General features: G+C 39.0%; 1 protein-coding gene and 1 long non-coding RNA gene across 6 annotated transcripts in view; one reads left to right on the forward strand and one right to left on the reverse strand.

The window, feature by feature from the left end:
- Window positions 1–25,413, reverse strand: part of PRKN (parkin RBR E3 ubiquitin protein ligase) — a 1,310,777-nt gene that overhangs the window by 639,260 nt on the left and 646,104 nt on the right. Inside the window, exon 5 of the mRNA XM_038526511.1 lies at window positions 22,410–22,493. Coding sequence (XP_038382439.1) covers window positions 22,410–22,493 — 84 coding nt within the window. The remainder of the gene's footprint in view (window positions 1–22,409; window positions 22,494–25,413) is intronic.
- On the forward strand, window positions 20,266–22,622 carry LOC111095927. Of its 5 annotated transcripts, none has more exons than XR_005353773.1 (4): window positions 20,286–20,398; window positions 20,793–20,911; window positions 21,514–21,723; window positions 22,086–22,622. It is a non-coding gene; the product is annotated as an uncharacterized LOC111095927 (long non-coding RNA). The 5 variants fall into 5 exon arrangements; XR_005353772.1 differs by having other exon boundaries at window positions 20,292–20,388; XR_005353774.1 differs by lacking the exon at window positions 20,793–20,911 and having other exon boundaries at window positions 20,266–20,398.

Below are 25,413 nucleotides of genomic sequence, written 5' to 3' on the forward strand. Positions count from 1 at the left end.
CATATGTGGAATTTAAGAAACAAAACATATATGCAAGGAATAACAAAAGAGATACATGGAGAGAGACAAACCAAGAAACAAACTTAACTCTAAAGAACAAACTGATGGTCACCGGAGGGGAGGTTGGTGGTGGGGGGATGGAACTAAGTGATGGGATTAAGGAGTGCACTTACCATGATGAGGACTGACTAATGTATAGAACTGTTGAATCACCATATTGTACACCTGAAACTAATGTAATACTGTAGGTAACTATACTGGAATTAAGATAAAAATAATTTTCAAAGTTAAAATTATGTGGTATTATCATAATAATCGTGCTGGAATATGGTTCTCAAAAAAATAAAGATCAACCATGATGCTTTTCCTAAGTCATTATGATGATGTAATATTTTCCCTCCAGGTTAGCTAGTAGAAAATTTTATCTGTTACAATTGTGTATTATATAAAATGCAAATTGAGTACATTTTTATTTAAGGAACTACAGATGTTATAGTTAGCTACCAAGTTACTGTCAGAGAAGCTTTATTAATTTGAATACTTCAGGTTATTTTTATAAATGGCAATCAACTGCACAGGCATTCTGATAAATTCTGGTGGAAAAGGCTGAAGAACTACCTTCTGAGATGAAATCTAGTAAGTCAACACATTCTAGTAGCAACAACTATGGTTATAATACCTACAATTTATTGATCCCTTGCCATGAGAGGCACTAGGGTATGCACTTTATATCCTTTATTAGACTTAATCCTTCCAATGACCTTGTATAAAATGCATTGGCATCTCTGTTTCACAGACAAGGAAACTGACAGTGGTGGAAAGATTATGTCCAAGGTCACCAGTCTGTAAATATTAGAATAAGAATTCACGTCAAGCTTCTCTGACCCCTCTGCCCGAGAGCTTGATGGCAAGACTGCATACTAAGTTTAGCCTTTTGTAAAACTGTGACTACTGTCAAAGTGAGCCATGAGATAAAATCATTTATCAATATGTTGTTAATGGTGGCTCAGGAAATTCATGCAAAAATCTAAAAGACCAGGGTGTAGCCTCATGTAGAAATGATAGGATTAAATTGAGAAGATATACAGCTGTATTTTAATTCCCTGGTATGACTATGTGATGTACTGTTATCTGATAAGTGAGGAATTCATTGGGAAGTTCTTGTTACTGTCTATTCAATACTCTCCAAGGTAAAGATATACTTCAAATACACAAATGATTCTAGCCCACCAGGAATGAACTCTCTCAAGTCCCTATGATTCTACTCTGATGCCCTTATCATCAAACCACTGTCTGATTTCTAACATGAACTCACTTTAATAAACATATGCACACACACACAACATATTTATACATCAGAGTGTGCATAGTCTTTGGTACGATTATATGATCACGCTGAATACTATGGAAGGTATTCCAGTTATATCTATGGGTGTACACCAAACCACTCGGAATGTTAGTGGCTTACAAATTTTTTAAAAAATTTATTTTACTTATAAAGCTGCAATTTAAGCACCATTTTGTGGATCCTGTTCATTTCTGCTCCCTTGTCAACAGCTGGGGAGTCTCAAAAGCTGAGCGCTCCAAAGGCTTTCTTGTTCACACAAATGGCAGTTGTAGATGGGAAGGCTAACTTGCTGGGTGCTGGAACACGTGGGTTCCTCAGTCTCTTCTCCTTGCTCCTGTGTGGTCTCCTCTCCATTTGGTCTCTTATCATTATGGCCTTATGGGATCCAGCCACTTTTCTATGTTGGTTGAGGGCTCCTAGCATACATGTCCCAGAAGAGAAAAAGCCAGACAGATACGGTTTTGCCTTTTGTGACCCGTCTTCAGAACAGAGTCACTTCCACTGCTTTCTATCCTTCAGGAACAAATCTCCATGACTGGCCTAGGTCCAAGAGGGAAGGATTACAACCCAGTGTGTGATGAGGAGAGTGTTAAAGAATCGGACAAACATGTAAGTATGCATAGCTTGTTGATTTGGGGCAAGGCCCAGATAGTTGGGAGCTGCCATGGAGAAGCACAAGTAAGAAAGATAAGAAAGAGGGAGGGAGAGAAAAGGGAGAGGAGCAAAAGAGAAAAGGAAAAGAAATATATCTGTGGGGGGTAGATATCAATATTGCACAGTTGGAAATGTTGTCCCTAGAGTATAAATTAATGAACTCATATGGTTCATAAATTTTGTGTGCTGTTTCAGCGCATGAGTTGGTCTCTTCAAGATTTGAGTTGCAGAGATTTAGTTCCTAAACCTGCAAATGTTTTTTGGCCAGACCCACGGTGATTCTTATTAGCTGGAGGCCTTTCTCCTTGACATGTCTTTAAGCAGCAAAGCAACATTTGATTGAGAGAGTAATTAATTTCCATTTATTCAGCTAACCTTAATTACTTCCCCTGCCCCTCTGCCTCTTCTTCTAATAGAGATTGGTTTTCATCATTACAGGGAGGTTTGGTTGGTATTGTTGTGTAGTTTTGTGTTCTCTTTTGGAGAGCTACCTGTAAGAACTGTGACAGAATCTTTGCAAGGTAATCAGTTGTGGTGGTTGGAAAGAAAATGTGGAAGGACTAAGACTAAATCATGGAGGGCAGTCCATGATTTCTAAAGAGCCATGCTTTCAACAGTATGGATGACCGTATTAGTGGATTATAAATCCTAACTTGTAGTAATCATTACTTTGTGGTGTCCTAACTAATCCTCTGGTCTGGATAACCTTTCTATTATTTGCTCTCTTGAGATCTGGTAATCACAGAGTTCATCTAGTCCCTTAACCATAGCTGATGGATCCTGTTCTATGTAGCCACTTCTTTCTAACCCTTGTGTTGTCTCTGCATATTCCTTAAGAGTAAATAGAAGCCATTCCTAAGAAGCTCCTCTAGGCTCAACTCCAAAAAAATGTACTTTTAAAATTTTTTTCTACTGCTGTGGTTTTATTCTTATAGAGCCATATGCCGTAACTGCTGACCTACAATGAACCCCATTATTCATTCTTCTCTATTTATATTTGCTTTTATCTATATGAGATAAACATTTCATCATTCAAGCATGTGACTACACCACAGTCCTTAGAAGTGAGTGCATTTAAAACATTTCATTGTCCAATCAAGAAAATGTCCAAATTTAAGTGCATGCCTTATAATAACTAATACCGCTCACTATTAAGTACTAAATTAGAATGGATTCTCTAAAGGGTCTTCATATATGGGGCACTGTGCTAAGTGATATGCTTTTTAATTGCTTAGCATAAAGTCACTTAATGAGATTTATAATTCTCATGAACATCAACGCAAGTTTTAATGAAATGTTAGAAGCACATGGAGAATTGGTTCTTTGCTTCATTGAAATAGTTCATTTTTATAAGACTGGTAAGGAATGAATAAATTAGATAACTCTAAGAGAAAATGACAGTTCTGTGATCCAGAAAAAATATAGGCATTTTCTGAATATGATGTGAAAATATACAGATATTGATAGTCATGAGATCTCAACAGAACATCTTTCATTTCTGAAAATTAGGAAGCTTTACTGAGTCTTGAATCCTACAAACACTCAGTGAAATATCAAGAATGATGTACAATCTTTGCTTCACAAATGGAGGCTGGAAATGAACAGAAGTTAATTAACGTGCACATAAAAACAGAAGGAGTTACAGATATGCTTCTTAACTCAGTCCAGTACTCCTCAAACTGTTCAGCATGAAGTTCAGTCAGCTTGATTATCCTTAGGAAGAAATGGATTCTCAGCTAGACTCAAAATTTACTTCATGTAGTAACCTACTTTTTGCCCTCTTTAATATTTTCAAAAGTTAATGGCAAAAAAAAAAAAGTCTCCAGTTTTCCAGTAAATTTGACAAAATGAGAGTGGTAGGAAGAGAAGGGAAAGGAAACCCTTTATATTGGATCATCCACTTTTGGCAATTACAGATAACGGAGAGTTGCCGATAAAGATAGAATTTCAATCAACCACTAAGCAGACTCCCACTGAGGAACATGCTGGAGAAACGTGAACAGATAAGATGGAAGACAACCATATGGCTGCTCTTAATGACCCAATAAATACAGGAAAAGTGTGGTGCTTCTAATCGGTTACAAACTAAAATCTCATTTGTATGTTGTGTTTCTAGTTTTAAGGAAGGCAAAATGCCAATTCTCATTTACCTTTATTCACACGTTCCCTGGGGGGATTGAAGGACAATAAGCAAATTGTATAAAAATTATCTTTTGTTTCTGTTCTTTTGAGATTTTTTTTTTTTTTTTGCATTGTTCCTTATCCTACCCATCATACCAACCAGTTCAACTACTACTTCAGCCTTCAAAATACCCAAACTTCAGCAATGGTAAGGTTACTTCTACTATAATCCTCTACATGCAAACCACAAGGTTACTTCTACTATAATCCTCTACATGGAAACTAAATAACAAACACCCCAAAAGGGAACTGTATTTCCTCCTGTCAGTCACCACTAAATTCCAGATGCTTCTCAAAGGCTCCTCCTGAAGCCCGACTCTTGCAAGAGGGTCCTTCTTGTCGGGTGTTACCCTCTGCCCCACTACCAGCTCATGCTAACTCCACCTGCAGCCCTCAGCGCCAGCTTGCCTTTCCCAGGCAAGGGTGCCCTCACTCACAGATTCCACCCCATTCTTTGTCTTCATAGCATCCTATGCTTTTCTTTTTCATCCTCCCTGATGACAAGTGCTAGGCCACCAGGGCTGAGAAGAGCTCCACGGAGGCAGAGAATGTTGGTTTCACACACAGGAGAGCCGAGCAGACTGCCTGGTATCTAGTAGTAATATTCATGGGATGAACAGCCCTCAATTTTCTATTCCTTTCTTCCTATTATTTTCTCTATCTCACAACATTCTCAACCTTGCCAACATCACCGGCTGGTACCACCTCCCCCAGGAAGCCTTTCCTTCGGTCATCTCCGTGGAGGAAATTTCTCTTCTCTGAACTTGCACAAGCATTTTTGGTGCTTGTTCCATGGCATTCATTCACCAATTTGTCTATTTTCTCTGTTTATTCACAAAGTGGAAGCTTTTTTTTTTAAGTGAAGTATTTTTACAGCCTTTTGTACTCATCTTTGACAATATTTAAGCTCATGGTAAAAATCTTCATTTGCGTGCACTTCTGACTCCACCCTGAATTTCTTCCCAAACTGTGAGAGCAGCCAATGGAATATTCGATTTTCTATGCCTAGTGCCTGGCATAGAAGACATGCTTGGTAAGTTTTTTATTTGCTCTGTTGAATCCGAATTGCAGTCATTTTTGTAAAGTCTTATCTCTGTAAATAGGTTCCCAGCTCCTGACGGCCAGTCTTTATTTTCTGCACAGTGACTAGCACAACAAATAAGTACCTATTATGAAAGTGACTATATTTCTTTCAATGGAAAGACATGTATTTTAAAAATTATATTTTGCTTTATGATCTTTAAACATAAAAGTGTTCTCTTTATCTCAAAAAAACTCATGTTTATTTTCCAGAATTCTGAGGATTGAGGGGGATGATAATTATTACCTACTTTAGGAAAATCAGATCTGAGGATCCCAAACTATGTTTGTTTTCCAAGAAATATTAGTGGAAATAAGTGTTTCACCACATGTGGTCAATAGCACATGGGGTTCTTCTCAATTTGGATTTCATTCTTCATGTATATATTTTTTCATTCTAAATCTTACATTTGGGAAACTGGCTTTAATTTTTTTTTTTGCAGCATATATCTTAAAAACTAAATTTTATCATGGCCCTTGATAACTTTTTGAGCTCTAGCTTGACCTGAGTAAGAGAGATGATGGTTTCTTAATGACCTCCATCACAGCATGATGAAGTGCAGGTCTCCGAGAGCCATCAATCACCTGCCTGAAGGATCAAGAGGGCTATTTCCTGGCTGAGAAGCGGTCCTCATTCTCTTGCCCTATCACTCGCACATCTTCCTTCTATTCTTCTCACTCCATTAGCCGCCTCTGTATCTGCACAGAGGTGATCACAGAGTAACCTCTGGTCCCTAATCCCTGTTATTTCTAGTTAGGTCTAATCTACCATCCCAGTTGAAAAGTTTGATGATGTTTACATGGTATTTATTTAATCTTCCTTTGCTTCTGTTCTTAGAATTTCATTTTAAATCTATTTGAAATTATGTTATTACACCTATTGCTATCTTTCCTAGCAGATCAATATGCCTTCTCCCCAATCTAAAGCCTAGTAGTCTAGAAATGAACCTTTTTCTAGTTAAACACAATAAATGTCTTTGTTGTTTCTTTGTTTTCTTGGCCCTTTGTCTAATGCCATAATACAGCCTTCAATGCAGCTCTTACTAACATATCTGGTTTTGGAATCTTTCTATGGAAAGATGAAAAATTAAGTAACTTTTGGAGTCTCTAGGGATAGTAAGTTTTCATTTGCTCATCTTATGCAGTGTAGTGGTAAGAGGCATGATTTTCTTCTATCATATGCAAAATGAGATACAGACTATAACACAGAGAATCACAGGTCCTCAAGTGAAAAACCCTACTGACAATTCACACAGAACTGGAGTTTCCTGGAATTGAGGAGGCAAGGAATTATTTTCAATACTCAAAAAAATATATGATGGAAACTGGACATTTGCTTGAACAATAGCATCAACTAAATCAAGGTTATATGTGTGGAAACTTGGCGTGGACACTGGTTATCTTGTGTGTACAGGGATTCTGTTGCACATGCATTAATTTCTGGTACCTGGTTTCATTTCCTGGAGATTTGTTTCATGGAATAGCATCACAGGAGTCTTTTACAACTACATGGAGGTGGCTGTTGATATAATTTTCCACCAAATTATCAAAGAGCCCAGACAAAAGGAGGCTTATATCACAGAAAAATAGTTCACTTGAATTGAGTCTTGGCTTCTAAGCCTCCCAAGTACCCCTAGGTTCTTGAAAATGACCTCAATTTCTTTAGCACTCTTAAAAGCTAACTCTTTTTTTTTTCATAGTAGACTAATTTACTTTTACAAATAAACATTTTTAGGTTTTAATTTAAATTTGCAAAATCTTCAGTGACTCTAACAAAAATATCTATCTCCCAATTCCTACCTTAATTCTTTAAAAAATGACACTTTTTGTTCTTGAGTGCTACAAACTTAGTTTAAAAGTGAACCGTCCTTGAGTCTGAATAGTTGATCGGTTTTTGAAAAATGTTCTACGAAGTTTCTAGTTTGTCACCCAAATTGCATGTCAGACAACAAAGACCACTTTGTCACGCTTAGATACCATTCAATCATAATCTGAGTTTGACTTCAAAGCTTTCACAATTCAATTTTATTTACAATTAAGAAAACATTACAGTGTTTGTAAGGACAGGGAGACCATTTCTCTTCGACCAAATATCAGGGCAGAATGAGTGGGGACCATATGTTCTCTCCTCTTTTCCTTCTGCTTTTATTCTCTTCCCTCCAAACTTAGGTGACCAGCTGCCCTCTCAGACAGATGGGGTTCATGGAAGCCATGAGGGCTGGGATTGTTTAAATGGGGTCAGAAATGTCTGTGCCCATGTTGGTTACTGCGATGTGTGGATGGGCTTAGCAGAACAGGGTTACAGAGCCTGTAGCAACTTTTACATCTTGCATATAAACACTGTCTTTTGTAACTATCTCAGGGATACCTGGTCAACCTGTGATCTCTCCTTAAGGAGTCAACTTTCCATTATTATTACATACTGGAAAAAATAAGAACATAGAGTCTATACCAGGAAACCATCCTGAGAAATCTTGAGTTTCATTTTGTGAGATTCTAATCAAATCTAAAACAGCAATAGAAACAACCAAAAGAGGGATCCCTGGGTGGTGCAGCGGTTTGGCGCCTGCCTTTGGCCCAGGGCGCGATCCTGGAGACCCTGGATCGAATCCCACGTCGGGCTTCCGGTGCATGGAGCCTGCTTCTCCCTCTGCCTGTGTCTCTGCCTCTCTCTCTCTCTGTGTGTGTGAATATCATAAATAAATAAAAATTAAAAAAAAAAAGAAACAACCAAAAGAAACACAGATCCCATGAGGAGAGTCATTTGATTAAACTAAAATATTAGTTAGAAACTTTTTGGACATAAACTACCCAAATGCTCTCTCTATGAAAATTGTTCAGTATGTGATAACTCTTATTTACTATTCATATCATTTTGGTCAACATCTCCCCAGAAGATGAAATCAGATATAGACTAGTAATATTAACTTTTATTCAAACTAATGTTCTGGTTGACATATACTGAGCCCAACTAGGGGAAAATATAAAAAATAAATTTCATGTTGAATAAGATGGAGCTTTCCATTTTTTACAGTGAGTTTAATAATTATGCTATTTATTATAGTTTATGGGATAGCTTTTCGCATCTAATCTCATTTGAGCTATTTTAAGAGGTCTTCTCAACTGTTTCTGATAAGTAACAAAAGTTCCTTGTAAAACCTATCAAAAGTTTAACACCTATCAAAGTCAAATAATTTTAAGCATAAAATACATTATTTTACATGAGATTTCAGTATTACCACTCAAAAACATAATGTATTTATAGGTTGTTAAGTCGTAAAATAATACTCCTTATCAAGAACAAAAATATTGACCTTAGCCCATTTATTACTTTGACGATTGCTATGAACTGAATATTTGTGTTCCCTTGAACTGAAATATGGAAGCCTAATCCCTATGGTGATGGTATTTGGAGGTGGGTTCTTTAGAAGGTAATTAGATCATAAGAGCAGGGAGCTCATGAATGGAATTTGTGCCTTTTAAGAGATGTTCCAGAAACAGCCCTTGTCTCTTCCACCATGTGATGATATCTATGAATCGGGAAGTAGGCCCTTCACCTTGAATTTCCTAGCCTACAGATCTGTGGGCAATAAATGTATTCTTTTTTTTATAAGCCACCGGTTTATGGTATTTCTGTTAGAGTAGCCTGGACAAACTAAGACAAAGACATGATTTAATTTTTCCTTTGTCATCTAAGGAGCTATCTCCTTCTCCCAGATCCTGCTGTCCAACTATAAGGTATAAGGGAAAAGGCGACATTCTCACAGTTGGCTAAGAAACCCTTTATTACCACAAAAGCACTACTAAGTCAGAGGTTTTCACAGGAGACTGTTTTCTGAACAAGGGATACTCACTCTTAAGTTATAATTTGGAACTCAGAAATAACACCTGGAGAGTGGGACCTCCCGGTATGCCCTAGCCTACATGTGTGCAACTAAGTAAACCACATATCCCCAGTGCATGGACAGACATGAATATCTTTGTTGTTTAAGGTATGATACATAAAATATCAAAGAAGATTTACAAAGAAAATTTAGTCTTTTTTTTTTTTTTTAAGATCTTATTTATTTATTCATGAGAGACACAGAGAGAGAGAGAGGCAGAGACACAGGCAGAGGGAAAAGCAGGCTCCCTGCAGGGAGCCTGATGCAGAACTCAATCCCAGAGCTCCAGGATCATGACCTGAGTCAAAGGCAGCAGCTCAACCACTGAGCCACACGGGTCCCCCCAAAATTTAAAGTCTTATGTCATATCCAAAGTTGATTTAATTTCAGTAATGGAAAAAATCCTAAGTGATTTTTGTCCTTCTTTAAATCTGAAGCATATATACCCTCTGAGTTGACTGGAATTCTTTTTATAAAAAGGTAAGATGCCTTTCAGATCTAATGCTATGCTCCTTCCTTAGATAACAGCGATTAGTGTAAAACTGAATTAGGTACAGATTTCTATGTCTAAAGTGCAGTTAGGGTCAAGTTTATATTTGTAATCTTAAAAGCCAAGGTTAGATTTCACTGCTACTTAAAATGATCTAGTTAGATTATCTTTAAGTGTATAAATATTAATTATGAATACATTAGAGACCTTGCTCTTTTGAATTTTAAGTATATGGATATTTTTCTCAAGTGACAGAAATTTAACTTTTTATGAGAATATAATATATCCTCATAAATATGTGAGTGTATAAAATACTGTCAAAAAGTTAAAATACCCTGAAAATTTAAATATGATAAACTACTTAAAAAATGCCTATCTTCTCACCTTCTTAAGAAACAAATACCACACACAGAAAATACAGGAGTCAGTGTTTATATGTAGCTGCACTGTAAAAATGGAATTCACAAAAAAAGACTTTAAGAAAGAGAAAGAATGAATTAAATTTCTCACACTGAGTGCTCTGCCAGCCACTGGTTACAAAAAAGTGTGCATGCCTTCAATTCCTTTATTTAATGTTCACTAAAAATAAGAGAAAAATAGTTGGATATAACAATTTCTTTTTCTACCTTTTAAACAATATGTTTACATAATTGTATTCTCTCTTCTTTTAGATGGTCCTAAATACTCCCTTTAAATTCTAATTTAACAACATCCCCAAGGATTTGATATGTGGTATATTTTCATTGTTGTTTGGTTTCATATTTCCAGTTGGACTTTTACTGACTAAGTTAATTGAATTTCTATGTTTCAGAGACTTTCATGGTCATGCTTTAAAAAAAAAGATTTTAGATATTTACTTGAGAGAGAGAGAGTGAGAGTGAGAGAGAGAGAGAGAGAGAGAGAGTAGGAGTGGGGTGAGGGGCAGAGGAAGAAGCAGACTCCCCACTGAGCAGGGCATCTAATGTGTGGGGCTCGATCCCAGGATTCTGTGATCATAACCTGAGTCAAAGGCAGCCGCTTAACAGACTGAGCTACCTAGGCACCCCTAGGGTTATACTTTTGTAAGTGTTATTCAAATGGCTTAATGCCCTAAAATATGATCAATTGTTGAAATGTTCTATATATGCTTAAAAAAAAGAAGGCATCTCCAGGTGTCGGGTGCAGTGTTCATGAAGCAACCCTAGTCACTGGTTGTACTGACCTGCCACATGCTTCCTGATTATGCTGCTGGAGCTCTCAACCCCTCAGAGCTTAATGTTACTATATCCTACCCTCCTACCAGATTTATCCATATACTTGATTAATCTTGACAGTATGTCCTTAATATATTTTGAGTCCATATTACTAAGATCATACAATTTTTAAACTGCTATATCTTTCTGAGTTATTGAAGCTTTTATCAAAATCTATTTTTAATAATGCTTTTTAAATTTTTAATAATGTACTGCTGCTGTGTAGTACCCAGCTACTCTGCCACACTCAACCATGTGCCTTCACCCGTCTCATGCCATGGGCCATCATGGCATACAGCCTCCAGCATTACAGCACTTTGTGAGATCTGGCATAGGACTAGTGGTCCAGTGCAAATTTTGCTAACACTGCTCTCAAGTTCCTGGGTGGGCACATCCCCTCAGAGCTGGCCTGCCTGGGTCCCACTAATGCTACAGAGAGCAAAAAGAGCTCATAACAAGCAGAGAGTCAGTTTAGATGAGGGCACTGAAAGGATAAGTAACTCAAACACTATGGTAGGGCATAAGCGACGTATATGAGACATCCCTGAAGTATCAGATTCTGGTGAACAGAGGATATTGCACTGCTGGGTACTCCAGGACCTCTTCATAAAGTCACTACTTTCAAGAGCAGAAGACATAGCTGACTTTCTTAACACATAGGAACAGACATGGAGAGGTAGACAAAATGAGGAGACAGAAATTTATTCCAAATGAAAGAACAGGACAAGGCCATGGCTAAAGAGCTAAGCAAAACAGATATAAGGAACATGTCTGATAGAGAATTGAAAATAATGATCATAAGGATACTCACTGGACTTAAGGGTAGAAGACATGAATGAGACCCTTAACAAAGTGAAAAGGAATAACAGCAGAGATAAAGGTCTCAGTAAAGGAAATGAAAATACATTTGATGGAATGCACAGCAGGACAGAAGCAGAGGAACAAATTAGTGATATAGAAGATAGAGTAATGGAAAGGAGATAAGCTGAGCAAAAGGGAGAAAAACGAACTATGCAAAATGAGAAGGGACTAGGGAACCCAGTGACCCTACCAAATGTAGTGATATTTGTATTGTAGGAGTTTGAGAAGAAGAAGAGAGAGATAAGGGGGTAGAAAATTTATTTGAAGAAATAACAGTTGGAAAACTTCCCCAATCTGGGGAAGGAAACAGATATCCAGATCTAGGAGACACAGAGAACTCCCATCAAGATAAACAAAAACAGACCCATACCAAGATGCATAGTAACGGGATGAGCACTGGGTGTTATTCTATATGTTGGCAAATTGAACACCTATAAAAAATAAATTAAAAAAATAAAAATAAAATGGCAAAATGTAGTAATAAAGAAAAAAAATTAAAAGAGCAACACATAAGAAGTCAGTAACTTACAAAGGAAAACCCCATAGGCCAGCAGGAGGTTTTTCAATAGGAACTTTGCAAGCCAGAAGGGAGTAACATGATATATTTAAAGTGCTGAATGGGAAAAATCTGCAGCCAAGGATATTCTATCCAAGAAGACCATCATTCAGAATAGGGGGAGAGATAGAGAGTTTCCTAGACAAACAAAAAACTAAAGGAGTTCATAACCACTAAACCAACCCTACAAGAAATATTAAAGGGGACTCTTTGGAAGGGACAAACCAAAAGTGACAGTATTAAGGTAGAAAACATGAAAGCAGCAAACATGAATGATTCTGTAGGAAATAAGTCAATGAACTCACAAAAGAAAGGATAAAAAATATAATAGCATATACCTAAAATGTGAGAAGGAGAGGAGAAAAGAATATACTCAAACTTAAACAGCCATCAACTTAATATAGACTGCTATATGCAGAAGAGGTTAGACACAAGCCAAACAGTAATCATATATGAAAAACCACTAATGAATATGCAAAGAATAAAGAGAAAGAAATCAAATTATATTACTAAAGAAAATCAGCAAAGCATGAAAGGCAAGAAAGAATCAGAGAAAATCTTCAGAAACAACCACAAAAGAAGTAATAAAATGGCGAAAAATGCATGTCTATCAATGATCCACTTTCAGCGTAAATGGACTAAACTCTCAATCAAAGACATAGGGAGACAGAATGGAAAAACAAACAAAGAAACAAGAGCAATCTATACGCTGCCTACAAGAGACTTGTTTTAGACTTAAAGACACTTTCAGATAGAAAGTGAGGGAATGGAGAAACATCTATCATAGAAATGGATGTTAAAAGAAAGCCAGAGAAGTAATACTTGTATGTACAAAACAGACTTTAAAATAAAGACTGTAAGAAGAGGCATAGAAGGACACTATATAATAATAAAGGAGATAATCCAACAAGAAGATATAACAGTTGTAAATATTATGCACTCAGCACAGGAGTACCCAAACACATAAAGCTTTAATAACAAACATAAAGGAACTCATCATTAATATTTCAATAGTAGTTGGGAATATTAACATACCACTTAAGTCAATAGACAGGTCAGCTATATAGAAAATCAATAAGGAAAATATGGCTTTGAATGCCACTGGAACAGATGGATTTAATGCATATATTCAAAACACTCCATCCTCAAACAGCAGAATACACATTCTTTTCAAGTGTACACAGAACATTCTCCAGAATAGATTACATATTAGTGCCTCAACAAATTCAAGACCAAAGTCACATCATGCATCCCTTCCGATCACAATGCTATGGAATTAGAAGTCAACCACAAGAAAAAAATCCAGAAAGATCACAAATACATGGAGGTTAAATAGCATGCTACTGAACAGTGAATGAGTCAACCAGGAAATAAGAGAAGAAATTAAAAAAAAATACATAGAAACAAATGAAAATGAAAACAAAATGATTCAAAACCTTTGGGATCCAGCAAAAGTGATCTAAGAGGGAAGTTTATAGCAATACAGGCCTATCTCAAGAAGCAAGAAAAATCTTAAAAAAAAAAAAAAAAAAACCAACCTTACACCTAAAGAAGCTAGAAAAACAACAATAAACAAAACCTAAAATTGGGAGAAGAAAGGAAACAATATTAGAGCAAAAATAAATGATATAGGTACTAAAAAAACAGGAGATGAGATCAAAGAAATCAGGAGCTGGTTCTTTGGAAAAAAATAAACAAAACTGATAAGCCTCTGGCCAGACTTATCAAGAAAAAAAAAGAGAAAGGACTCAAATAAATGAAATCGCAAATGAGAGAGAAGAAATAACAACTGAAACCACTGAAATTCAATTATAAGAGAATATTATGAAAAAAATATATACCAACAGATTGGATAACCTAGAAGAAATGGATAAATTCTTAGAAACATATAAACTACTAAAACCAAAACAGAGAGAAATAGAAAATTTGAAGAGACTGATAACCAGCAAAGAAAATACCCCAACAGACTTAAAGTCCAGGACCAGATGGTTTCACAGATGAATTCTACCAAACATTTAAAGAAGAGTGAATACCTATCCTTCTCAAACAATTAAGAAACAGAAAAGGAAGTTTTCCTTTTTATGAGGCCAGCATTATCGTGACACCAAAACCAGATAAAGACACCACTAAAAAAGAGAACTACAGCCCAATATCCCTGTTGAACAGTGCAAAAATTCTCAACAAAATGCTAGCAAATCAAATTCAACAATACATTAAAAAAATCACTCATCACAGTCATTTGGGATTTATTCTTGGGTTGCAAGAATGAGTCAATATTCACAAATCAATGATACATCACATAAATAAGAGAGAGGATAGGGCAGCCTGGGTGGCTCAGCGGTTTAGTGCCACCTTCAGCCCAGGGCATGATCCTGAAGATCCAGGATCGAGTCCCACATCAGGCTCCCTGCATAGAGCCTGCTTCTCCCTCTGCCTGTGTCTCTGCCTCTCTCTCTGTGTCTCTCATGAATAAATAAATAAAATCTTAAAAAAAATAAGAAAAAGGATAAGAGCCATACAATCATTTCAACAGATGCAGAAAAAGCATTTGACAAAGTACAACATCCATGCATGATAAAAACCCTCAGCAAAATAGGTTTAAAGGAAATATACCATAACATAATAAACTTTATCTATGAAAAACCCACAGCTAACATCATACTTGATGAAAAACTGAGAGCTTTCCCCTTAATCAGGAATAAGACAAGGATATCTACTCTCACCACTTTTATTCAACACAGTACTGGAAGTCCTACCCACAGCAATCAAACAACAAAAAGGAATAAAAGATTAAAATTGGTAAGAAAGAAATGAAACTTTCACACTATTTGCAGGTGACATGATACTACATATAGAAAACCCAAGAGACTGTACAAGAAAACTGCTAAAATCAATAAATGAATTCACTAAAATTGCAGGATATAAATCACTGTATTGAACTCTATTGCATTTTTATATACCACTAATACAGCAGCAGTAAGGGAAATTAAGAAAACAATCCCATTTACAATTGCACAAAACATAACAAGATATCTAGGAATAAACCTAACCGAAGAAGTGTAAGACCTGTATAAAACAGTGATGAGGGGCGCCTGGTGACTTAGTGGTTGAGCATATGACTTTGGCTCAGGTGGTGATCCCAGGGTCCTGGGATCAAGTCCTACATCAGGCTCCCCACAGGGAGCCTGCTTCTCCCTCTATGTCTCTGCCTCTCTCTGTGTGTCCCTCATGAATAAATAAATCAATAAACTTAAAACACTGATGACAGAAACTGAAGATGACAAAAGTAATTAAAGACATTCCATGATCATGGATTTTAAAAGAACTATTACTCAAATATTTGTACTACTTAAAGCAATCTACAGATTGAATGCAATCCCTATCAAATATCAAATATCAAATATCAAATCCCTCCTCAACAGCATTTTTCACAGAGCTAGATCAAACAATCCTAAAATTTGTGTGGAACCACAAAAGATCCCAAATGGCCAAAGCAATCTGTGAGAACAAAAAGCAAAGCTGGAAGTGTCAAAATGACGGACTTTAAGTTATCATACAAAGCTACAGTAATCAAAACAGTATGGTACTGACTCAAAAACTAGGCACTTGGATCCCTGGAGCAAAACAAATCCCAGAAATGCTCCACAACTACATGGTCAATTAATCCTTGACAAAGCAGGAAAGAATATCCAAAGGAGAAAACAGTGTCTTCAACAAAGGATGTGGGGAAAACTGGACAGTACCATGTAAAAGAAAGAAACTGGATCACTTTTTTACATCATAATACAAAAATAAACTCAAAATGGAGTAAGAATCTAAATGTTGGACATGACAGCATATAAATCCTAAAAGAGAACACAGTCAATAACTTCTTTGACATCAGCTGTAGCAACTTTTTTTCTAGATATGTCTCCTAAAACAAGGGAAACAAAAATAAAAATAAATTATTGGGACTAAATCAAAATAAAAAGCTTCTGCACAGCAAAGGAAACAATCATCAAAACCAAAAGACAATCTACAGGATGGGAGAAGATATTTGCAAATGACACAACTGATAAAGGGTTAGCACCCAAAATATACAAAGGACTTACACAACCGAACACTCAAAAAACAAATAATCCGATTAAAACCTAGGCAGAGGACTTGGAAAGCCATTCCTCAAAAGAAGACATCTAGATGGCCCACAGACACATGAAAAGATGTTCATCATCATTTACCATCAGGGAAATGCAAATCAATGAGATATCACCTCACACCTGTCAGAATGGCTAAAGTTAAAAACACAAGGATCAACAGGTGTTGGTAAGGATGTTTGTGGAGAAAGGGGAACCTTCATGCACTGTTGGTGGGAATGCCAACTGGCATTTCAGGCTCTGTGGAAAACAGTATGAAGGCTCCTCAAAAAGTTAAAAATAGAACTACCCTATGATCCAACAATCATCCTACTAGGTATTTACCCAAAGAATGCAAAAACACTAATTCAAAGGGATATACACACACCCCCTATGTTTATAGCAGCATTTTTTGTAGCTGAGATATAAAAGCAACCCGAGTGTCCATCAATTGATGAATGGATAAAGGTGTGATACACACACACACACACACACACACACACACACACATACATGTATATATATGATGGAATATTATATATAACATAATTATTTGTATGCTGGAATATTATATATATTATAATTATATACATGATGGAATGTTATTCAGCCATTAAAAAGTGAAATTTTGCCACTTGCAAGGATGTGTATGGAGCTAGAGAGTATTATGCTAAGTGAAATAAGTCAGAGAAAGATTGATACCATATGATTTCACTCATAGGTGGAATTTTAGAAACAAAACAGTTAAACACAAGGGAAGGGAAGGAAAAATAAAGTAAGAGGAAAACAGAGAGGGAAACAAATCATAAAAGATTCTTAACTCTAGGAAACAAACTGAGTGTCACCAGAGGGCAGGTCGATGGGGCGGGGGATGGGGTAACTGCGTGATGGGCATTGGGTGTCGTATGCAACTGATGGAATCACTGAATTCTAGCTCTGAAACTAATACTACAGTATATGTTAATTAAATTGAAATTGATTTTTTTTTAAAAAAGATAAAGACTCTTAATTCTAAAGAATACACTGGTGGTCATCAGAGGAAAGGTGGGTGGGTGAAAATAGGTGATGGGGACAAACGAGGGCACTGGTTGTGATGAGCACCAAGTGACGTATGGGAATGTTGAATATTGTACACTTGACACTGATATTACACTGTTAGATCAACTAACTGGAATTAAAATAAAAACTTAAAAAAAGAATATATATAAATACAAATTTTAATAATGCCTTTTCTCCTAAAAACTGATTTTATATGCAATTAAAATGGTTTCAAAAGCTGTCCTTTGAGGGGCATCTGAGTGGCTCCAACGGTTAGGTGGCTGACTCTTGATTTCACCTCAAGTCATGATCTCAGGGTCCTGGGACTGAGCCTCATATGTGGCTCTGGGTTCAGCACAGAGTCTGCTTCAGGATTCTTTTTCTCCCTCTGCCTCTCCCCTTCCTTGCATGCTCTCACTCTCAATCTTTCTCTCTAAAAATAAATAGATTTTTTTTAAAGCTATGCTTCGTTTAATATTTGCCTGGTATGGGGATCCCTGGGTGGTGCAGCGGTTTAGCGCCTGCCTTTGGCCCAGGGCGCGATCCTGGAGACCCGGGATCAAATCCCACATCGGGCTCCCGGTGCATGGAGCCTGTTTCTCCCTCTGCCTGTTTCTCCCTCTGCCTGTGTCTCTGCCTCTCTCTCTCTCTCTCTCTCTCTCTCTCTGTGACTATAATAAATAAATAAATAAAAATTAAAAAAATCTGGATAATTTAAAAAGAGAAAATATTTGCCTGGTATGTCATTTTCTACTCTTTTACTCCCAATGCTTTTGTTTTCATGTTTTAGGTGTATCTTTTGTAACTCATGTAGAGCTGGATTTTCTACTTTAAACCTAGTCTTAGAATCTTAATCTTTTATTTATTTATTTTTTAAAGATTTATTTATTTTTTTATTCATGATAGACATAGAGAGAGAGAGAGGCAGAGACACAAGCAGAGGGAGAAGCAGGCTCCACGCCGGGAGTCCGATGTGGGACTTGATCCCGGGACTCCAGGATCGCGCCCTGGGCCAAAGGCAGGTGCCAAACTGCTGAGCCACCCAGGGATCCCCAGAATCTTAATCTTTTAAAGTTCAGTACATTTAAATTTTATTTTATCACCATTGTATTTGGTTTTATCCTATCGTTTTGTGTGTGTGTGTGTGTTTGTGCATGCATGTGTGTACTCACGTGCGCATGTGTGAGCGTGCTACTTATCTGTCCCACTTTCCTCTACTTCACTATTCTCTCTTTCTTTTTTTAAAACTAATTTGACATCTGTATTTTATTTCAATCCCTGGGATGGTTATCTTAGGCAATTCAAATGATCTTTAGCTTCAAGGGTTAGATGTTGAAAACCACTAGATGGAGTAGATCACGGGGCCAGATGCTGTTTCCCAGGAGGGTAAACATGACAGCTTCTGAGAAGCTCCTAGCCTGAGGCTCCAATGACAGCCATGGAGATGCTGAAATTGGCTGGGACTGATGACCTTGGAGGGTGTGGTTGTGTGCCTCTCCTGGGAGAAGAGGGGCTTCTGGACAAAGCCCAGGGCACATCTATGGTGTATACACTGGACAACATTGTACTGTTGCTCCTGCTGGGACTTGAGGCCTCCAACCCCAAAAGGGGTGTGTGTGGTGAGTCGGCCTGGGCACTGGACAGCAAGAACGTTACCTGCCCCAGGCACCCAAGACTCAGACTTGAACCTACAAATTCAAGGTGTGTAAGGAGGCTTTCCAAGAAAAGCAGCCTTTATTTACCACCTGACAACTGACGGAGAGCACAATTCCACATGGTCAGGAGTGCGAGGTGTCTCCGAAAGTGCACAGCAGAGAAGAGCCTTCCATGAACAACGCCAGTGAGGAAGCCTTCATTAGAAACACTCTTCTTGTTTGGCACCAGAAAGTTTCAAGCACGGAAAGCTGTTTGAGTGCAGTAAGTATGAGACAGCCAAAGCCCCCACCTCCTTCTGGAAGTCCAGACAGCAGAAAGGCCTGGAATGGGAACTCCTTCAGGAGCTCCTGTGTCACCTGTCACCAGAAAGGTCACATGCTGGTAGGGGTTTATGAGTGCAGCCAATGTGGCATGTCTCCGGCATAAGATACACACTTGGTAGTTCACACCAGAGAGGGGCTTTGGCCACGGGAGGGTGGGAACTCACTCAGCATTCATCCTTGCTCTAAAGAGATGTATTCATACCTGAGAGGGGACTGTGAGAAAGCCTCTGGTCCAGAGAGGTGGTGGGGAGACACCGTGGGAGCTTGTGTGCAAGCTGGCAGGGGTTGTGCTACATTCCCTGTCCCCCCCCTCCCTGGGGAAAGCTGTCTGACCCCCACAGCTATAGCAGAACCCACCCCTCCTTTCCACCCTGGCTGTGCTGAGATGCATAGCAACACCCATGACATCAAATAAGGTGGCCCCTGTGTCTCCCCTGTCACTGCGTAGGCATAGATCTCAGCCAGGTGGCAAAGGGACCCTGAGGGGCATCTACTGGCGGCTTCTGGGCAAGGTTCTCTTGCTTCATGGCTTTCTTTTTTCTTCTTCTTATTCTTTTAAGTCTTCAGCTGACGGTTCTGATGGTTTCAATCCCCTTATCCTGGACACACTTCCTCAGTATGCCCTGTACCATGTGATAATAAAGGCTTCACCACATTTCACCAGGGGCATCCTATTGAGGTGGGCTGCAAACAGAAATGGGTGGCTTCCAGCTGCAGGGGGTCAGCCTCAGGACCAGTAGCACATGCCTCAGGGCACCATGGAGCAGGCTCATTTCTGAAGGGTTTTGTGGACAGACCTTCTCGTCTGGAATGCAGACTCAATTATGAGGTCAGACTTCAACCTGGGCTGGGGATGATGTGTATAATCCTAGAGTGGTCTGGGAAGGTGGGCAGGGGCTGTCCTCCTTCTCGGGGAGTCTGAATTTGCCTGGGATCTGGTTCATTGTGAGACCTTGGGCGGCCAATAGAGCAGGTGCACATGGGTGAGGAACAGCGAACAGGAGATTACAGTGAGCAGGGGTGGGGGTGGTAGGGGTGGTAGGGACAGCACACACTGCCTCTCCAGGAAGCTAGCACTTCCTCTCCTCTGGTAGACCTCACAAGGGTATCATGTTTTATGGGTACTAGCTCTATGTAGGATTCTGTGGTTTCATTTGCCACCTTGATGAAGCCATAAACTCAGCTATAGCCTTCCATGGATGCCTGCCCACCTAGGCTCTAGCTCCCAGAGATCAGTAGTTACTACCAAGGGGGTGGCTGGCTTCAGCCAACACAGTTTTCCCCCTGGAAAACTTTCTCCTAGTTCTGATATATATACTTTTTCTTATTAAGCTCTCAGCACAGCCATTCCTTTAAAAATGCATGTTTGTAATTTAGTCCAGTATTTTTATATGGTGCGCACTGAAAAGATTTTGAAGGGTATCAGCTCACCATGTTGTCAGATAGAGCTACGATATAACTTAATTTACACTGAATTCCATGTACTGATATATAAGGTAAGTAGAATGCACAACGAGCAAAAGAAACACTCCTAGGTCCCACTTAACAGAGTTTCTCCTTTTGACCGATGTGAAGCTCAATCCTTGCAAAAGTGTCTATCCGGCTGTGACTGAATCCTGCCAATTAATATCAAGGTCCAGGCGAGGTAGTCAGACTGTCAGGAATTACAGTCGATTTTCAAAGGACCTCAAATTACGGTAAAGATGATACAGAGGCCACAGTGTTATACAGAACAGATAACGTGTGTATGTTGTAGATGGGTGAATGGATAGAGGGATGGAGATATAGTTATTATTGCATGTAATTGTAATTAAGAGATATTGTATAGTATAATGTGTATATATTACACCTGTATGCATACAGGTATATGTAATTCTACCTAAGATCTCTGTTCCATAAATATATATACTTTCATTTCATCCTGGTAGCTAACTTATAAGACTATAATGCCGCGATATATGTGACTGACATACAAGTCATTATTTTTCTTCAGGATTTGCATGAATCAAAATCTGTTTGCGGTCCTCACCCCTGTTTGATGGAAAATGATTGTTAGTGCTGCCTACTGCTCACTCAATTCCTTGCAATCGCCCCGCAGGTTGGAGAGAGGAGGCACGCCTAATGATTCTAGCTCAAATGCTGTACCTGTTGCTACTGACAGACTTTGTTCCTTAGAGAAGATATTAACTGCCAGCTGGCTGTGACAGTTTGTGAACTAACATTGACATTTGGGTTGGCACCGTAAGAGTATTTACAGCTCAGGAGATATATACACAATCAGACGATGATAGATCCAGGAATTTTTGAGGTAAAAAAGTAAAACAATATACAAATTACAAACATGATCCCAATAGAAAATGGTTTAAAAAATGAGTTCAGCACTTAGTATCTCTTTTAAGAAATATCTGCTCTTTAAGAAACATCAAACTTATGGCACATGTTTGCAAAGGGGATGGGGATTGCAGAGAACAGAAGATGGTCATTCAATTGTAGAGCTGCTCATCCATATGGGATTTCCTAAAGTCCACTATGTATGTCAGAAAAAGAAAGGTAGAAAGAGATAAAGAAAGAAAGCAATTTTGAATTATTATAAAGACAAAATATCACAGCATTGGCACAAAGACTAACCTTATATCTTTGCTACTTTTTTTTTTTTTTTTTCTTTGCTAGGCTCTGAAGTGGCTCTTCTTTATATTCCATGAATATCACTTTGGAAGGAATTTAAATTGACATGCTTCTTTTATTTTCTTTTTTTTTTAATTGACATGTTTCAACACAGTCACCCAAAGTGGTAAAGCCTCTAGAAAAATGACAGGATGGCAATGAACAATGTAGAATTTGGGGCAACTCAATAAATACTTTGAATCTGGTGACACTTTTGCTGAACACTGTCAGATGGAAGAAAAGTCAGTTGGCATTCTTGTCTCTCTTCTAATTTCCCACAAAATACTGAAGATGCCACAATGAAAAAAATGGATTTGACCAGGTACTCACGGCTGTAGTCCCAGGGCAGTTTGCCGAATGGCATTCACCAGTCATCCGGTTTGGGATTAGGACATCGTCCCAGCAAGATGGACCCTTTGAGAAAAACAACATGTATTTGGTGCACAAAATGTAACATAAATGTACCCCCTAGTACACTTTCGAAAATCTATTGATACTATAGAATTATAATGAAAGTAATGTGGAGTCCAACAATTTTCAAAATATAACCTACAGAACCTGAGTTTCTCAGGATTCTTTTGGGGGGTCTGGTGGATCAAAACTATTTTCATAAGTACGCTAGGATGACCTTTAGCTTATTAATTCAAACATGTAGTACATTCACATGTAGTAATCTCCCAACTGTGGTTCATTCAATTGTTTAAAAACTGAAATAGCTTTCTTAAGTTCACTGCAATTTCAATTGATGATATTTACTTATTTATTTATTTTAAAGATTTTTAGAAATTTATTTATTTAAGAGAGAGTACAGGCAGAGTGAGAGGCAGAGGGAGAAGCAGGCTCCTCGCTGAGCATGGAGCCCAACACAGGGCTCAATCCTGGGACTCCAGGATCATTATCTGAACTAAAGGAAGGCACTTAACCCAGCGAGCCACCCAGGTGCCCCTCAATTAATGATTTTTGAATGAAAACACCCATGCAATCATGGTCAAAAGGATTTTTGGAAGGCAGCCGGGAACCATGAGGAGGCACACATAGAAGGGCCACCTATCAGAGCTGGGAGGCTGAGCAGGCACGTGTACCTCCTCCCTTTCCTGAGGCACCAAAAAATGACTTTTAAAAAGTAGCACCGTGTAAACCCGTAAGAGCAAGGAGAGCGGAAGACAGGGGTGGTTGAGGAGAACTTCGCAGGCACTTTTGGAAACCTCCATCAGGCTGCAGCAGAGGAGGGGCCTTTGTGCCCTGCAGGACCAGAAAATTCTGAAGGCTCAGGAGGAAGGCATGATCAAGAAGAGAATGAGACCTGGAGCAGCAAACAGGGAAATAATAATTCTACTACTAAAGTAGTAGAAATACTTTTAAAGACCAGTGGAAAGGATTTTTCAACCTCAAATTCTTTGTCAATTTAGGAGAATGATAACAAGTGATTTTGGGATGTGCAGACTTACAGAGTGTACTTGTGAGCCTAGAAGTTCTCAGAGTTCAGGAGAATGTCAGAGGGCTTGGGGGAAGGTGGGAAGTGGCCTAGCTTTGGCCTCATCCAATGTGTGGCTCTGAGAAGGAGCTGTGGGACAGACGGTGGTGTCTCCGTAGCTGCAGCAGAGAAGGAGGAGGACAGAAGGAAGGTGTCACCAGCTGCGGTGATGACAGAGCTTCCAGCCAGAATGTTCTGGGATCTGTGCCCAGCCCGCAGAGACGGTGAGAGCCAAGAGCTGGTGGCTGTGGTGATTTTATTACCATAGACATTGGGACCATGCCAGAGGTTTTGTGAGCAGTGGAAGTGGTCACCACCAGTCAGCACTAGGACCACCCTGTTCCATGAGCCAGACGGAGCAGTCTCCTGGCCACACTGCCGCACAAATCGATGAAAACTCAGAAGGCACGCAAGGATCCCAGCCATTCCTGTGTCTCTGTGAGTGCACACTTTCCCTCCCCCTGCACCAGCACACGTACCCACACAGGTGCATCAGACACACATACACACACACACATCACACTACCCACACTCAAACACACATGCATACCACACATTGACACACATCTCACCCCACAGACTTTCCTGTGCACATAGACACAATCACACCACATACACACATCGTATCACACACTTACCACATGGAGATGCACCACACGTACAGACACACACACTTACACACGCACACACACAATTTAGAGACAAGCAAGAGAAAGCAGAAGGAATATAGGAGATTCAGCATCTAACTTAAACATACTAAGCCAAACTTCTATAGAGGCTATTTAAACCAGACCTCGTAAGGAGCCACATTCTGAATTCACAGATCACTAAACAGAAGAATGTAAGCAGCAGGAAAGTGTTAGAAGCCTGAACCTACTGTCCTTAGGGAGGCCCCAGGCTGGTGTCTGGGAAGCTGGATTTGGGGAGTGTCTGCATCCACTCATTGACACAGAGGGTTTGTGGCACCATAAATGTCTGGAGTCTGGCACTGTGGTCCATGCTAGGAAGGGGTGCACAGTGACCAGCCCCCCCAGAAAAGCCTGGGTGCCGAGTGAACAGGTGTATCCTGTGCGGCTCTGCTGGCAGAGGACTCTTGGAAACTTGCCTGTGATCTCCTCCAGACTTCAGATGCCTTTTCTCTCTGCTACTCTGGATCCTGTTACTATGTGTCAGACTGTCCACTGAGTCCTACAAACCTTTCCAGTGAATCACTGAACCTGGAAGTGTGAGGCATTCTTGGGGACCCACGACATGATGATATTGATTCATCATCAAGGGAACATTCTCACACTCCACAGAAGGATCAAGGTTCACGATTAAGGTCCCATCAGTTACGGAAAATAAGAGATTTCATTTCCTTTGCACCTCTAAGTTTAGTGCAGGCATACACAGTCCACTGTAGTTATAGCAATGTAAATATCCACTTGATTTTCAACCTTACAATCTATATACTATTGAAAATGAACCAAGGGGGACACCTGGGTGGCTTAGTGGTTGAGTGTCTGCCTTTGGCTCAGGTCGTGATCCTGGGGTCCTAGGATCAAGTCCCACATCAGGCTCCCCCGCAGGGAGCCTGCTTCTCCCTCTGCCTGTGTCTCTCCCTCTCTCTCTGTGTCTCTCATGAATAAATAAATAAAATCTTAAAAAAAAAGATAAGAAAATGGACCAAGGATTGTGTAACCAAATGTACATGTCATGCCACTTGGACAATGTAAAAGTAAAGGCATGGATTTTTTTTTTTTTTTTAAGGCATGGATTTTTTAAAAAAGATTTTATTTATTTATTCATGACAGAGAGAGACAGAGAGAGAGAAAGAGAGGGGGTGGGGGCAGAGACACAGGCAGAGGGAGAGGCAGGCTC

The sequence above is a fragment of the Canis lupus genome, chromosome 1 (genome assembly GCF_011100685.1).
Source record: "Canis lupus familiaris isolate Mischka breed German Shepherd chromosome 1, alternate assembly UU_Cfam_GSD_1.0, whole genome shotgun sequence".
In the NCBI taxonomy this organism is placed as follows: domain Eukaryota; kingdom Metazoa; phylum Chordata; class Mammalia; order Carnivora; family Canidae; genus Canis; species Canis lupus.